This window comes from Thermobia domestica, chromosome 3, assembly GCF_964235325.1.
Source record: "Thermobia domestica chromosome 3, izTheDome1.hap1.1, whole genome shotgun sequence".
NCBI lineage: Eukaryota > Metazoa > Arthropoda > Insecta > Zygentoma > Lepismatidae > Thermobia > Thermobia domestica.
In genome coordinates, this window is record NC_137456.1 from 72,526,788 (window position 1) to 72,544,421 (window position 17,634).

Consider the following 17,634-nt stretch of genomic DNA (forward strand, 5'->3'; position numbering starts at 1 on the left):
TATAATCTATTCTTATTCAATAGAGAAAGCAGATGAAAACAATTCAGTAATTAAAACGAATACAAGTTCTCACGTGGCTATCACGTCTTTCGCTAAAACGTCTTTGGTTCTGTGATAGTATTTCTGTAGATATTTGATGTTTATCAATGCTTTAATTTCAACGAATGAATAATAAAAAAAAGAAAGAAAAAAAAGAGGATGGATACCAATAATTCTTAGAAATGGTGTAAAGTATATTTCTGATTTGACTACCAAGCTTTACATTATAGAAGTGTATGCAAGAACATGTCAAGATAACAGTATATAATTACATTAATAATAATAATAATAATAATAATAATAATAATGATAAAATACTATGATGCAAAGAAAGTAAATACCATACGAACCTTACAAAAATTGTAAGTCAAATTAGTGTCTGTATACTTTATAAAGAATAACGTTTCGAAATTCATAAATAATCTGTTAATAGCCATAAATATATTTTTATTAGTCATAAATAATCTGTTCGTAAATAATCTCGTGGATTCAATTTATTTTTGTGTTGATTAGCAGTAAACTTTAATTCCTGTCCCAAAGAGGATCTTCAGTTATCATTATTTTAATTGCTGAGAACAAACCTCAGAAATAAATATGAATATATTTGTTTAGTTGTAGATGTAAAGTAAAATACGGGGATGTACTCAGATGTTCGATGGAAATGATTTTGAATAATTGAAACTAAATATCATTATTGTATGAACTTTATGCTGGTTGGAATATAATTAAATAAAATTTGTTAAAATTATTTTTATATACCCTGATTTTCTTCTTTTTGTTTTCCCGTAGGGCAAAGAAATAATAGAACATTTTGTCAATGAATTGAAGAAAGAAGGTATTACATATGTTCCACCATGGACACCTCCACCGAAGTCTACTCTTAGTCTACCTGGAGAGGAGCGCAGGTAGGCTTATAAACAATATAACGATCTTTTAAGAGATTCTATAATAATACATAAGTAGTTTGTTTTAATGAATATGCTATTAAGTACTAAATTGTAGTTACATTTTTGCTTTGTAACAATATATAAATTTTGATATGATAGTAAAGAACTGAAAATGTTTTCCAAGTCACCCATTTCTCTTTTTATTTATTTATTTATTTATTTCATTGCTGTCAGATTACTTAAGTACTAACAGTTCTAAATACAGAATTATTAAAAACTAATTATCTGCTTTTTAAATCTTCATTTTGAGTACTTTTACTAGTTATGTAGTTCCTCAATTTAATTGTGTAATTAGTTGCGTGCGTTGTGTACGTTCTAAGGACCTGGCAGTGTCTAATCAGAAACTTATTCTCTATATTAGAGTAGATGACATTTCAAATCATTTGTTTATCAACATATCTGAATGAACTAAAATAATTTTGGTTTAAGTTCATGATTTGCATTCTTCATGGTTCTACTATGTTCCGAGACTATTTTCATTGGAAATTGAACTGAAACTATCACTGCAAAGAGGTTTTTCTATTTTGGAACCATGATTCAAATAGAATGGTCTCAAATGGAAAACATAAAGAACGGAATGGTCCCAAATGGAACACATAAGAATGGAAACTAATGAGTTTTTGATTGATTCTATTCACCTCAATTATGTTACACTCAAGTTTCGTCATACGTCAAAATTACAATATAAGTAAATTCCAAAATACGGTAAAAAAAATTTACGTAGAGTGGCTCCTAATTGAAGTTTTCATTTTAAATTTTCATTTAAATGTTGCCAAGTTTCAAGAAATAAAAGAGAGAAAGTTACAATAAAGTAAAATCAGAGTAGTAATGAGTAATTGACGTACATGGAAAATGGATAATCCAAAGTCTGACAACAATAAACATAATAGCATAAGTCAACAAAACAATAAACTGATGGAAGAGAGTAATTTAATAGAGAAACTGTGCAAACAAAAGAGAAAAGAATATTTCTATAAAGTGTTTACTTCAACTTACTCTCAAGCAACCGTGTATTCATGCGTTAAATTTTCTTACAATGTGTAATAGTTCGAAATCATACTTATCATTATTACCTAAATATGTAAGAAAATAGAATCACTTAGTGGTGTTTTTGTATGTTTTCAGGGATCGCTCCAGTAGTAGTCCATCAAACTGTTCCGAGGAACTAAATTTGGGTGCATCAGCCTCCAATTTGAATCATTCCGGTGCAAAGAGTCAGAAACCCCAGATGTGTTCAAGAGGTAAATATATATAGGTATTTATTGAAGAATATCTTCAAGACTGTTGTTATAGCACAGCTATGTCTTTTATAATGTTGTAACAATATCAAATGCTGTCTTCATATGTATGTTACAGATCTCGAATGCAACAGAAATAGCAACTTGGACACCTCTCATCTCACCTGAAGTAACACGTCCATGTTTTGTAATACAGCCAATTATTATGGGATAATTTGGATAAAAACCAGACATGTGTCAAGGTGGAGTAAAATTTTGACCTCAAATGCACAGGTCATGTTTTTTTCTCACCTTGCACATATTACAAAATGGCTTTTGTTGTTGTTATTTTTAAACTTTTATTTGCGTTGTTGTCCGCTTTGTGAAACATGACCAGTGATGGGAGTTTTATTTTTTAAGGAAATAAGTTTTTGTTAAATTGCAGCTATCAGTGGAAAAGGATTTTTTAATGGTGTTTATGAGATTCTGAATCAACTTAGGACGACTTGATCTATCACTGTTTAAACCGATATAAGGCATTTTCGACAGCGGAAAACGGTAATTATGCCAATGACGTAGAAGATCCATGTATGGAAGGATAGAATATGCTGCTTTGATTCTTTCTTTTAATGACGTCACGTTTATTGGGAATAGCGAAATGTTGTTTCTTATTGCAAATATTTCTTGACGTATAATATTGATATCATTCGTTAAATATATTCATTGAGTTGGCTTCTTGAAATTAAAAGCAAGCTAAATATATTTGATTGTGGTTACCCTTTTGGTGTCTTGATGAAATTAGAAATGGATTAGTAATATTGAATCAATATTTTTCACAATTTAAAATTCAGGAGAGAATACAGTTGCAGTTTAAATTTGAATTTGCAGGCAAGGATATGCAATCTTGCTTAGAAAACCTCTTTACCTAGAAACATGTCTAATAGGAAAAACTATATGGTCAATCCGGAATGTAGTTTTTAATAGATATATTCTAGGTAGACAGATTTTTTAAACAAGATTGCATATACTCATATCATATCCTTTATAAGTGCGAGTTTAATGAAATTCAAAGTTCTAGAAAATTAGATTGGATCGAAAGTAGAGCATGGGTCTTCGACTTAACATGTTACCCAGTCCGCTTTCTGACTAATCATAACATTTTCAGAAAGTAAACTGGGAGTCACTGCAGTTACCTCACTGACACGGTTAGGCGGATGTTAACTCGTAAAAGTAAAATGTTATTCTTTGTTAGTACTCATGCAGATGTAAATACTACGAATAATATTAAGTATATTTTATTATTTAGGTAAACATATAAAGTGTTACAACGTTAATAATAACGATTGTAGTTATTAACTCAAAACTTCAATCTACTAACAAAATCACAGGTTACCATCAACCAGATCCAGTGTAACCTTTTCCACAGTTACTTCAACTTTTTATGGTACTATAACATCCCACAATCTCTCAATCCAGGCTCTATTTTGGTCACTATTTGATTTTCATTTTCGTTAAAAGTCTATTGGTCGCACATCCCAAGTATAAATGTAATTTGATGCATAAATATGTATATGGGGGGTGGGAGTTTCATTTTATTTCATAAATTCAGTTTCAGGTTTTAATAAGAAGATTCGGTTGCCATTTTGCGTTATAAACAATATGTTACATATTTAAAGAGAAGGAAAAAGTCAGAAAGAAATCAAGCTGCAAATAAAACTGATTGGTTAAATTAATTACTTACTAAATTCGTAAAGAAACAAATTTTGAAAACTTAACAATTAGAATTATTGACAAGAGAAAGCTAAACTTTTGTTTTTTGAGAATTTTGCAAACGCAGTAACTATTGTGCAGTGTTAATTAGTAAATTGCCTTAAATAAATGCACAGTACATATTGAAGTTAATTCTAACATGACCAGATTCGATTTCAATAGTAATTTTGGAATATGTATTCGAGTAGAACTGAGTTGATTGAAACAAATGAAAATTGAAGTTCGTAGAAAATTAACATGTTATATTGAAAGTTTAGTTACAGTCAGACAACTGTCTATTGCTTTATTTGGTTGTGCACAAACTCTTTTACTTCTGAGTTACTTCATGTGTAGCTATGATGTATTAATGGTTAATCACATTGCCAAGAAATGAATTTAATTTTGTTACAAGGGAGAAGAGTCAACGTAATAACAATTAATTTGGTTTCACCTGATCTCTGTAGTTTTCGTTTTGTTTTCCCATCACTGTCCATGATGTTTTCACTTGCATCCTCAGCAAGTCCTCAAATGCATCAAAAGTTTTATTTTCTTTTTGTACTAGCACGTTGTTATGTAATAAGCTGCTATTGGTGTTTTATTCATTTATGATACACATGAAAACAAGCCACTGGTTGTTGTTGGGTGAGTTCTCATGTGCACTTTTAATAATGAACATTTATTCTTTCGTATTGGAAACTTAAACCAATCATACTGGGCAGTGCTTAGAGTGAGTGTAAGTGTATTTTACGTACAGAAGTTAGAATTCGACTTGATGTCGTAGCGTTAGTAGAAGTGCTATAGGAATGAAACCATGTCTGATCTTCGAAAATTCTTCATATTCCTCAAGTACAAGATTAATATATTATTCTTTCCACCATTAACACTTCTATCCAAAAACAAAATTGAAATAAAATTCATATAATATTTTCCCCGATATAATTTATAGGAGTCTGTTGCTGATCATCAATAAGATGTAATACTATTGATTACATAAAGATACTATTATTTACTATTTTTTTCAGTATATCATACCGTGTATATTATGGCTCGCAATTACGATAAGGTTTTGTTATTATAAATAGAACATGGTTAGTACCGTTTTACTTCTGTAGAGTTTACTGACAGGGAGCATACTTGATTTTTTTTAAGACACTTTAAGCACTGATGACGTAGAGTTTTTAAATAGTAGTAATAAAGAAAAGAAATAAACTAACTTACACGATAAATTGGTATGTATCTGACTGATTTATTCATAACAATGCGTGAATTAAATATTTAATTCTGATTATGTTATTGCACAAGTGTTGTTTCCATTTATTTATATAATTCACAATTTGATTTTATAGTCCTGATAATATTTTACACAACGTATGATGATGTATGAAATGTAAATAAAGTTGACTTGAAATGTGAGGATTTAATTTGTTGTTGAGAATATTATTTTCTGTTTATTTCTATGTTTATGCTGTTATTAATAATTCATTACTTTAATTTAATCTGTTGAGGAAGTTTGGCTGGATTAGATTTGATTACTTATTTTTAGTGAGTAATGATTTTAGTGTTAAGGCTTCATTGTCGTAGATTAGTGTTAAAGTGTAGTATATGATATGTATATGGTAGATATTCATTAGACTAGATTATTTTACCTCTATTATAAGAATACTTTTTTTTTATTTATTTAAAGAAGCACTTGTTCCCATTCCAATAATCTTATCTGGCAATGTTCTTGCTAGTTGTTCTATTATATTCGTATGTCTTTTCCGTATTACTTTTGTTTGGTGAATAATGGTATATCTTTATGGTTACGCCCATGTTTGTGCAATAAAAAGAAAATTCTGCATACTACTATTGCTAACAATAATAAAAAGTTCGATTGATTTATTTTGTCATGACTGCATGGATAAATTAAGGCTTCCCAGGTAGTAAAGGCGAATTCAGCAAAAGCTAGTGCAATTTAAACGCTTGGAAATTACATTTGAGGTGTTCGAATAGTAATACCAAACTGCTCTATGGCAGCCAGTTCTTATGTCTACGTATGTGTATAGATTGTAGAATTTATTCCTCCTTCCCTTAGAATATATAGTTCCAAAATAGACGGGCAATTATTTTGATCGCTAAGAGTGGATTTCCAGGAAACAAGTCTATATTAAGTTTTCCTTCACTAACTGGAACGGCTCAATTCAACTTCGTACTTTTCTGGAGAGAAGGTATTTCGTTCTACTTTCTTACTAAAGTTTTATATGTAACGCGGTATGTTAAGTATCGGTTTAATATTGCATATCAAAACCAGTTTTGTCATATTGTTTCTTACATATCTTTCTTCCATCAAATTCAAATTTTCAAGAATTAACTCATCCTGAAATTTATATTATTTAGTTAGATTTCATTATCATCTTTGTACATTGAGTAAAACAACTGTTCAGTTGTTAATAACATATCACTGCATCAAAACAAAATTTTTTTCAGAAGTAATTGAATTTTGCAAATATTTTTTCAGAAGTGTAACTATATACTTTGTTTCTAACAAAAACGAAATGAGGTCAACACTTATCTAATGTTGGGTAAATATTTTTAATGTTGGCCATATCATGGTAGGAAAAAAAAATCTTCATGAAGAACTGTTAATACAGTTTGGCCTGTGTGTGGTTCTGTATAATTTAATTTATAAAGAATCACATTGAACTCATTTATATTTAAATTCTATGAGTAGCTGCAAAACAATCATTCGATAATAGGATAAATGATGAATTTACACTGTCTAGCTCTAGGCAATATTTCCACAATACCCTGTATATTCGTAAAAAATAAATCACTTCTGAAGAAATCATAAGTTTGCACGTATTATCACAGTTCTCACGAGTGTTGTCCAAAGAATTTGTTATTCTTCTTCAAAAGTAGTAATATTTTCAGTAACAAAACGTACTTTTAGATTGTTAACATTATATAATTTTTCTGTTTTCTAGTGGATGTGAATAAACCTTCTTGTATTCAGAACCTGTGCTAGCTTATGACTTAGGCTGCTTGTACTGTAACTTTTGACAAAAGTAGCCGAAATCATAAGCTAGTGTTGGAATTTAAACATAACAAGGTTTGTTTACATTCATTAAAATTAGATATTTATTGGCGTAGAATTACCAATTTTTCTCTCGTACTTATAGCATATGTAAGAACAGAAGTCCAGTAATAAGCATGTATTTATATTACTATATTTTCAGATTCCCAATTCAAATTGGAAGCCGATTACATTCAACGTTATTTGGGAGAACTTACGCTCATGCAAGAATCAAGACTCGTTCAGTTGAGGAAGTGGGTAGGCGATCTTCAGAAAGGAAAGGTATGGATTATCTCCGTTAACTCAAAGTATAAATTTTATTATATTAAGCACTTTATCAACTGTAGCCAGAGTGTGAATTTTTTTATATCACTTTTATTTCAGTCATTTCAATCAAAATTTTTATTTTATGTAAAGACGCCTTCCCAAGTGCGCAAATCCCAATACTTGATGTTAGACAAACAATATCCTACTTTGTTTTTCAAGCATATGAGGGAATATGTAAAGTTTTTTTAAGATTAAATTAAATAGTAGAGAACTATGTAATTTGAAACCTGAAAATCCGTTGGAATGTTTTTTCAAATATATCACCTGGAACCCCACTTTGTAGTTTTTCAGTATTTTTTCTGTTGCTGCGAATTCCAGGTTCTACGATAATCAACTCTACTTCCTATATTTATGCTAGCTGACATATTAGATCAATATGCAAGAAATAATTATTACACTATCTAGCTGTAGGTATTATTTTCGCCAGCACAGTTTATATTTGTAAAAGCAAGCCACCTCTGAGGAAATTACTAGTTTGCACATTTATCATACTTTTCACGATGTGAGGGTCGCAATGGCCAAGTGGTAGAGCGTTCACCTCCTGTTCGTGGGGTCCCTGGTTTGATTCCAGCTCGCGCCAAGTGGGCTTTGTGGTGGACAAACACCGTGTACGTGGGTTTCCTCGGGGTTCTCCCGTCTGCTCTTACTTTCTTCATTCCACCATTTTATTCATTTCTCACTGTCACCATATCCTCTAGCCCACATGACATATCTGTGAGACGTAAAACTCCAATATTTCATTTAATTTCGTTTCATTTTCACGATGTATGCGTACTTCTTAAAAAATAAATTATTATTAGTATTTATATAATTTTTATTTTTATTTACTTTACAATAATTACAAAACATAGGAAGAAACAAAATTCAGTTGATTGTTGTAGTTCAGCATTTCTTTTTTCACACGTTCTATGAGACGTAGACTTACAACTTAATATGAAATTCAAAACTATATATCCTTCCAACATGAAGATGAAGAGAAGATGAAGAACATGGAGAAGAACATGAACATAGAGATTTTCTTCAGAAATAATTTTGAGAGAAATTCCTGCACTTACAAGATCCTCATATTAACCAGTAAACACAAGCTCATCCTTTCTAATTGTTCTAATAAAAATTACAGTTACAATCTGAATTTGTAAGCAATTAAAATAGAGAGCACTTGAGCATTGGTGTATATATATATATATATATATATATATATATATATATATATATTCTTGGATTTGTTTTATTGTTTTTAGTTCACTTTCGGATATAAAGAATATAAGTAGTACAATATATACTATCCCTTTCCTTAAAGGTACTGTTCTTTTAAATAAATCTGGTAACAAGTGAATGCACTGTAATGGCGAATTTCTTTTTGGATCGAAGTATTTACAGAATTGATTGTTAGAAAGCCACTAGTTTTTATTATTATTATTATTATTATTATTATTATTATTATTATTATTATTATTATTATTATTATTATTATTATTATTATTATTATATTTTTAAAAATTCAGATTAAAATATGTTATACTTAAAGCTAGAAATTTAAGGTTCTGTACTTTCTTCTTATACCATTAAAATGCTCAAATTAGCTTGCCTTGCAAAGGAAATACAATAAACATTCCTGTGTTTTGTTTCTTCCTGTGTTTTGTTTCTTTTCTTTTACTATAAGCACTTTTCTTTCAATATAAGTACAATTTTGCACCTTTACACAATATCATCACCTTTTTGCACTGTTTAAAACTTTTTATTTATTTATTTATTTATTTATAATTCTCCCTTTCCGTATTTTATTCCTGTAATAATTAAACAAAGAACATTAAGCGTGTGCGGCTTCGCCATTACTTTCGCTTCACTGCAATAACGGTAGGCGAAAGCTGTTGAGTAGAAAGTAAAAGGTGACCATATGAAAGTTCTGGGACAGGAAAATACATGAATCTCTATTCATCCGTACATACAAGCCATTCATCAACAGAGACGAAGGTTATCATCTACCTGACATCTGGATCCAGCTTCTCAGTACGAAAAGAACCATCAGCCAATCAGAGAACAGTTTCCACCAGCAAAATCAGAGCACGCCATTGGCCAACAAAAACAACCAATAGAAATGCAGCAATTCCTAAAGACTACAATATAAATTGTACGACCAGCACACTCCAACACATAGCTCTGAAGATGTTGCCGCTGTATGGTAACGAAAGCTCAGCACAGCAACACTCACTCTGGCAGCAGTCCCGAGAACATTGGATTCATATGAAACTGACCAATCACGGCTATCATCAATGGATATTGTTGAATGCTTTTCTCATCTAAATATTTACTTAGTAACTAGATGGGTTTGGACCTCAATTTGGATTTTATTGTCCTGTTTAATCCAGAAGCTGTATGTAACGTCAACCTACAGTTAAACGTGGGATCCGAACCACATGAGCTTCCACTAGGAATTGAATCGGATCTCCTTTTGCCAAAGGTGCGTACGCTAAGCATATATCCACGAGCCTTACTTAATGGCCATAGTTGCAGCCTCCCTTTAAAAAACAAAAATTAAAAAACGGACTTTAATAATATTGTGTTTGGGACTTGTTTTAGCTAAACTTTTTAACACATCAGTGAATTTTGAGTCCTTATACATGATGCAAATAGTTCTGGTACTGTTTGTATGGATATTTACGTGTGAAATTCGTACCTTTTTCTCCAAAATTTGGACCTAAAATTCCTAGCTGTTGTTATACTAGCATCACAAATAAGTTCAATTTCTCAGAGAAATTGACAAAATATTTAAACAGAATAATTTATGTGAAAACTTTAAAGATTGAAATTTAAATACTACAAAATCTAAACGTAAGTGGAAAATAGTTATTCAGACTGTGTTTTATGTGACATGATATAAAAACTAGCGCGCCGCTACGGATTTGTGGAGTACCAGTGGATTAACGAGAGTTATAAAGCAAGATGAGGGAGCTATTTGAATTATAAAAGTAATGGATTGTAGCCCACCGAAGGCCAAAAACAATGGAAGTGAAGTGGATAAAAATGGCCATGCACTATCGAGATGAACATGCGCTATCTGACCGGTTATTCTCTCCCCCCCCCCCTCGAGATATAGCGACACACTTTAGTGTATAATATTTTTTCTGAATATTTTCGAGGGAAGTAAACGAATATGTATAAACAGTGGAAAAAATGCACGACTGGACCGCAGTTCGAATCTAGATCTTCGGATTACAGTGCCGACGTGTTAAGCACTATGCCATTCAGTCCGCTCTCCGAACAGCCATACATATTTCCTTTCTTGAAGTGGGTGCTCAACGATGGGCAGCGCAATGGTTAACGCATCGGCATGGTAAGACGAAAACCCGGGTTTGTTTGACCGATTCAGTTGTACATTTTGTTTACAGTGGAATTAGTGTGATATAAAACCGATTATTTTCTCGATTTTTCATAATTGAACATTGTTTCGGACGATGCTCTGGTTTCTCCTTTAGAAATAAATAAATAAAAAATTAAAATATGAGAACGAACTGTATTTTCCAACTTAATTTTGGGGTTCGTTACAGCGTATGCTTTTCTTGTTTCTTATATCTTTCAGATATCAAGAATTTATATGGTTCTGAAATTGTGCCTTGTCATCTGGTATTCTCTTCTTCCGTCCATAGTGAGAGATTCTATCTATGAGCTCAGTCTATTTCTTTATTTTTCTTTGCATCATCGCAGCCTTTTAGGCGTATGTACCTCCAATAATTCTATGCCATGCGGAACGTTTGCTAAAAAATTTAAAAAAAACATATTTGTGATCTCTCACTGCTGTAGCTTCTGCTTACATTTATTTTCAAGTGTATTTCTTATCACCTCTGTAATTTGCCAGTCCGTTCTTATTTAATGCGAATGGCGCATTTTTACAGCAAATAAAGTACACTGAAGTCGATCTGTGTAACGTATAGAACAAGCAAAGTAATTTTCTCAAGTAGCACCAAAACTGAATGCACAAGTAGACATAGAATATACTTTAAACTCAAGTAATCTGTTTGTAATATTTCATCAAAAGCACTTTTAAATTTTATACAGCTAGAATCGCTTGTGCATTGACATTCATGTTGTCTGTAGGAGTATCAGGTTATTTATCGTCACAGCTTACACTGCTCAAAGCACCAGTTCAATAATGTTTCTTTTAAAAGTTCAGACGTAATTAAGAAAAATATTTAGTGCATTTTGGTTGACAATTAATCAAATCGCATTACTCTGCAAAGATAACTTTTCGCATTACCTTTAGAAGATCAGTGTTCTACTGAGTATACGAAGAGTGATTTCTTGAAATTTACAATATAAAAATGTTACTTCAAAAATATTTACCAGTTTCATATAGCATTATCAACTCACGAATAATTACATGGTAAATAATATAGATTGAGGTAGGTCAAATATAGCGCTTATTTATTCTCTGAAGTACTGTCATATCATATGAATTTCAAGAATTTGTCTATAGTCCTTCACTAATGTAAAAACTAAAAAAATACATAAGCCAGAAGGAATGGCAAACATTCATAAGTACAAATTTCGAGCAGAATGAATCGTCGTGTTTTATTATTAATAACAATTAAGTGCATTGTTTTTTCAATTTGATTAAGGGAAAATTAGCGTTTGTGTTAGTTTAAAGATTTATACTCGTGGTTTATAATAAAAACGTTTGATACATGAGTAGCTTAATAGAGGGATAATATAGACGAATATGAAATGCGTTTTTGTATTTTAAACCAGAAGTGATCTGAATAAAATAAAAATCTGAACAGCGCAAATTGTATTTATGTCCTATTATGCGTAGGACTAAATAATTCTTGCATAGTGGAAGTCTGCGTTGCTAAAAACTCAGCACATACATTCCTATAACACAGTTGAGGAATAATGTCTTTTTAATTCGTTTTTTTGCGATCTCCCTCGAAGCTATATGGTTAGCACTTAGCATAGGCGCCTTTGGTACAGGAGACCCGGTGGAAGTCTATGTTGTTTGGATCCCACATTAAGCTGTAGTCCACGTCTCAGTTAGCCTCGCTGCTAAAAGGGACGCTAAACTTAAACTCAAATCAAACCAAACCAAACGAACCATTGTCTCTTTATTTCATTACTGCAATAGTAAAATCTGGGGTAGAACAGCTTTATTTAAGGTGATCAATACAAAGAATGGGGACATGAAAAATTTTCTGTACAAATGAATACGCAACAATTTCAATTTCTATTTCCTTAAATCTTGTCAAGTTGATCTTTTTGAAAGGGAACGTAAATCAGACTAGTTGAAATGAAGATGAATTGAAGTTTATCGTAGGATGAACTCGAAGATTATCGTATCTGATTCAGTACAAGGAGTTTAAAATCAATGACCATATTTATTTGATCTTTGTGCAGATGCTCCTTCTGAAATTATTTAAGGAATATTATTCTTATTATTGCTGTTATTATTATTTTGGATTTATTTATAATGATTTAAAAGTTGTTCACCACTATAGTGTGATTGCAACATATAATGGTACTGTTACTTATATGAGGAACGTTAAAAAAAAAAAAAAAAATCTCACGTGCTATAGCTTCTGCTTACATTTCTGATAAATGTACTATTTATCACATATCTTTCTATCATTCTTCGGCTAACCAGCTTGGTGATGTAAAGAGTACATTGAACTGAATCTGAATAATATATATATATATATATATATATATATATATATAGGGTGTTACAAAAATGTGTCACAATATTTTGCGAACAGATTCCTCACATCAAAATAAGAAAAAAAGTTCATGTGGACCTGTGCTCAAAAGTGGATAGTTTCGGAGTTATAGGGAGGCGAAAACGTGAAACATGTGAATTTTATAAAGTCCATAGCTTCACTACTATGGGACCTATCGTAGTAAGGTAAAGATATCACTGAGGAATTGGTATGTGAATTATCCAAATATCCATGTTTAAGAATGCTCCAGTGCTTGCACACCAATTTTTAGAGAGGTAGGTGGAGAATGATCAAGTACTCCCAAACAGCCTCTCTAAAAATGATAGTGCAAGTACCGGAGGTTCTGAAAGATGGATATTTGGATAGTTCACATACTAGTTCCTCAGTGGTGTCTTAATCCGACTTACGATCGTTCCTATAGTAGTGGAACTATGGATTTGTAAAGTTCATTTTTTCACGTTTTCGGCACCCTATAACTATGAAATGTGAACTTCCGACCACAGGTCCATATAAATATTTTTATTATTTTGGTGTGAGGAATTATTCCCAAAATATTGTGACAGATTTTTGTATCGAATGAGCAAAGTAATATTCAGGTAGGACCAAGAAAACAGATGCACAAATATAACTTCATTTTACATTAGTTTAGACATTGTATTTCTTCAAAAGCACCTTCAGTAATTTCTGCAGCTAGAATTAAATGCATGTTTAGTTAGAAAGTTTAGCTTGATGAAATATAACAATATGAAACACCAAACAAGCTCGATAGTTCTATCCTAGGCGTATTTAGTACTATGACCTACTCTTACAACACACTGAACGCAGACACAATTAAAAAAAAAAAAAAAAAAAGTTACGTTCCAAATCACATGGTTTTATTTCTATATGCAAAAGATCTGACAACAAATGAATAATTGCGATCGGCGAGAAATGCATTTTCTGTTACTCATGTGGGTACGATTGCTCAGTGGTAAGAGTTCTCACTTCTGGTGTGAGGCGTCCTTGGTTCGATTGTAGACATAAGAGTTTGAAGTAGATAATATCGTGCCCGTGGATTTTCTCCGTAGTTCTCCCGTTTCCTCCCACATTTTCATTCCGCCATTTCTTCCATAATCATTCACTTTTATGAGTCGTCAGTCACCCATAGCCTAAAAGACATAATTGTAGGGCGTTAAATGAAAGATTTCATTTTTTTTGCGCCCCATGCTTTTACCCCATATGTATATTAGTTTTAGCTTCCAAGAATACCCAGAAGAGGGCGGAACTTTCAAAACTAAAAGAAAGAAAGAAGAAAACACTTAGATTTTGATTTTAGTTCTGCTGAAAATTCTTTTATCATATTTAATATTTACATACAACATTTTAATGTATTTTTTCGTAGGTCCCTAATGACGCCACTTTGCTTCGTTTCTTGCGAGCTCGAGATTTCAATGTCGAAAAAGCAAGAGAGATGTTATCCCAGTCTCTAGTTTGGAGGAAAAAGTATCAAGTGGATCGTATCTTATCTGAATATCAAACTCCACAAGTTGTTAAAGATTATTTCCCAGGGGGATGGCACTATCATGATAAAGGTAAGGAAATTATTATTAAGTCGGCTTTTATCGTCATAAGGAAAAAAAAAAAAACATATATATATATCAGTATTTGGTATAGATAAAACAAATAAGATATTCTTCTACTAAATTAAGAAGAGATTTTAAAAAATGGTTTAGTTAATACTATTTATGTAAAATATTCAGTTTTCCAAATATAACATTTCTTAATGAGTTATTGAATTATTAGTCAAGTTAATAGGTTACATACGAAAAACTATATTACAAGAGCAAAATGTGTATATATTTTCCATACATTCAATCACAGTGGAAAAAATACTTCGATAAAAGATTTTTTTTACAGTGATTTTATTAGATTACTTTTCTGTGTGTTAAAGTCAATACCTACTCGAGCTCTGAAGTTTTAGACAGATATGTAAACAAATTGACAATACCAGGTTTGTAATTAATGCGTAACAATTAACGATTAATTAATCCGTTAAAAATTGTTAATTTTTTAGTTTAACCGATGAAATTGTCAGCAGTTAATTTTTAACTGATAATAATTTTAAAAAATCATATTAAATTAATTAATTACAAATTGTGTTAATTTTTAATTTAAACGATTAAATTTTTTACTAGTTAACTGATAATCTTTAAAGAAGTGTATTAAATTAATCCGTTAGAAATTGTTAATTTTTAATTTAACCGTTTACATTTTGTAGTAGTTAACAGATAATCTTGAAAAAATCATCTTAAATTAATCCGTTAGAAATTGTTAATTTTTAATTTAACCGTTTAAATTTTGTAGTAATTAATTGGTAATCTTTAAAGAATTATATTAAATTAATCCGTTAGAAATTGTTAATTTTTAATTTAACCGTTTAAATTTTGTAGTAATTAATTGATTGTTAATTTTAATTGATAATCGTTAAAGAATCGTAATGATTAAAAACATAATCTTCATTATTTCTCTCTAAAACTATATGATATAATTTAATCTTGATTCTTTTTCTGCAACAACTTTTTGTTAGTTATTTCAAAAACTTCATGAGAGGTTCAACTATAAAAGTGAGTAATGCACGCTCCTTTTTCCAAAATTGTCTTAACTTGCCGTGAACTCCGGGTCATGAACTCATGAACTTTGCGATGATGAAATCACCATTATTAAAGATAATTATGAACCTGGTATTTTGTATGACTTTTAACATGATATATACTTATCATTGTTACTACAAACAACATGATTATGTTAAGCTGCCTTGACTGATATGTAAAAACTATGAATTAGGTTCATATGTTTATTTGTTTTTTAACGAGGAATTGATTGAAAGAGCTAAAAATCCACTGTTTACAACTATATTTCAGAGGGAAGACCATTGTATTTGCTGCGTCTAGGCCAAATGGATGTAAAAGGATTAATTAAATCAATAGGAGAGGATGGTCTGTTGAAATTGGTAAGTCTCCTACTTTCAGTGACTTATGCAAATATATAACTGTAAACATATCCTTTCATTATCATGTATATTTTCTACTTGTAAGTCAAAATGACTGTGACCCTTTTCACATCTCAGACACCCGTTAAATAATAATTAGAATACTATTTACAAAAAAAAAAAAAAGAAAAGAAAAAAGCGGCTTTCTTGTAAAGGTACAGTTTTATTTACTTCGTGTAATGCTTAATGTAGCAATACTATACAGTTACGAAGTTCTCGGACACTTTTCTCAGCATATCCAAGAAAACTCACGCGCAACTCATCTTGCACTATTTTGTTAATGTAATCATGTAAATTTTTTGCACTTTTGAAAGTGTTAATGTTCTGAAAAAAATATGCAGAAATCTTTTACGTTATCTGTTTATTTAGACGCAGTAAACATCGGAATACGTTTACAAATTATTATAAACATGCTTCAGTTCATATCCTTAATTATAGTTAGGACATTGTGAGAATGAACTGTATACTCCGAAACATGATAGAATATACGGTTGAAAGTAAAAGGATTATAATTGATAAACGGATTTTGCTACGGAAAGACAAAGAGGTTAGCTAAGGTCCTTGTATTATTATTATTATTATTATTATTATTATTATTATTATTATTATTATTATTATTATTATTATTATTATTATTATTATTATTATTATTATTATTATTATTATTATTATTATTAAATGACATCTTTAGTTCTAATACTTCAATTAAACTTTAGTAACCTTAATAAAATATTCTTTTCATACACTCGACATTCAACTATTCAGCGAATATGCTTTATTTTCATGTGTGAATATAAATGTGTGTGTGTGCGTGCATAGCTCTTGGCACGATTGAGTACGTTCTTTAGTAACTTCCAGAAAACGTCCTTCACTCTACGCTAAAGACAACTGACCCAATCAAAATGGGTCCATTCGTCCCGAAAGTGTTGGTATAAAACAGGTGTAAAGGCAATATATATTTATTCTGGTGTTGTACAGTCACCAGGAAAGGTCGGTTACATATACACACACACACACACACTGCACATGTTGCTCAGTATGCATATGAATGTTTTTGTAACTAGATTTATAGTCCAAAATATGAGACATCGAATTTGGAGTTTGGACTTCAACAAATTTTCGAATAATAATAATATGATTAAAAAAAAAAATCAAGATCACTGATTTCTATTTATATTAAATATTTGAAATACCTGTTAAACATTAATTTGATACATAAGAAAGTAAAATAATGAGACAGTCGATTCTTATTAAACGTTAATTTGAGGCATAAAGTAAAATGATGAGACGGTCGATTATTATTTAACGTTACTTGAAGACATAAAGTAAAATGATGAGACAGTCAGTTAGCTATGTTGTAAATATCAATTTAGTATGTACTTTCAGTAAAGATTTGCAGGATAACTGAGGGAAACAAAGTATATATTTGGAGAAATTATTATTGTTCATTCTGGAAAACTACCAGTGTCAAAAGTTCGTAATGGTTCTTTAAAATAGTTCCTAATAATAATTCTGTTGTAATAGTTCTTTTACTTAATGCATTAATTGCTACAGCAGTCAGGTTTGT

General features: G+C 30.7%; 1 protein-coding gene across 1 annotated transcript in view; it reads left to right on the forward strand.

The window, feature by feature from the left end:
* Positions 1-17,634, forward strand: part of retm (real-time) — a 157,947-nt gene that overhangs the window by 120,110 nt on the left and 20,203 nt on the right. Inside the window, exons 5-9 of the mRNA XM_081751096.1 lie at positions 829-944; positions 2,112-2,227; positions 7,168-7,286; positions 14,421-14,610; positions 15,940-16,028. Of these exons, the coding sequence (XP_081607222.1) occupies positions 829-944; positions 2,112-2,227; positions 7,168-7,286; positions 14,421-14,610; positions 15,940-16,028 (630 nt within the window). The remainder of the gene's footprint in view (positions 1-828; positions 945-2,111; positions 2,228-7,167; positions 7,287-14,420; positions 14,611-15,939; positions 16,029-17,634) is intronic.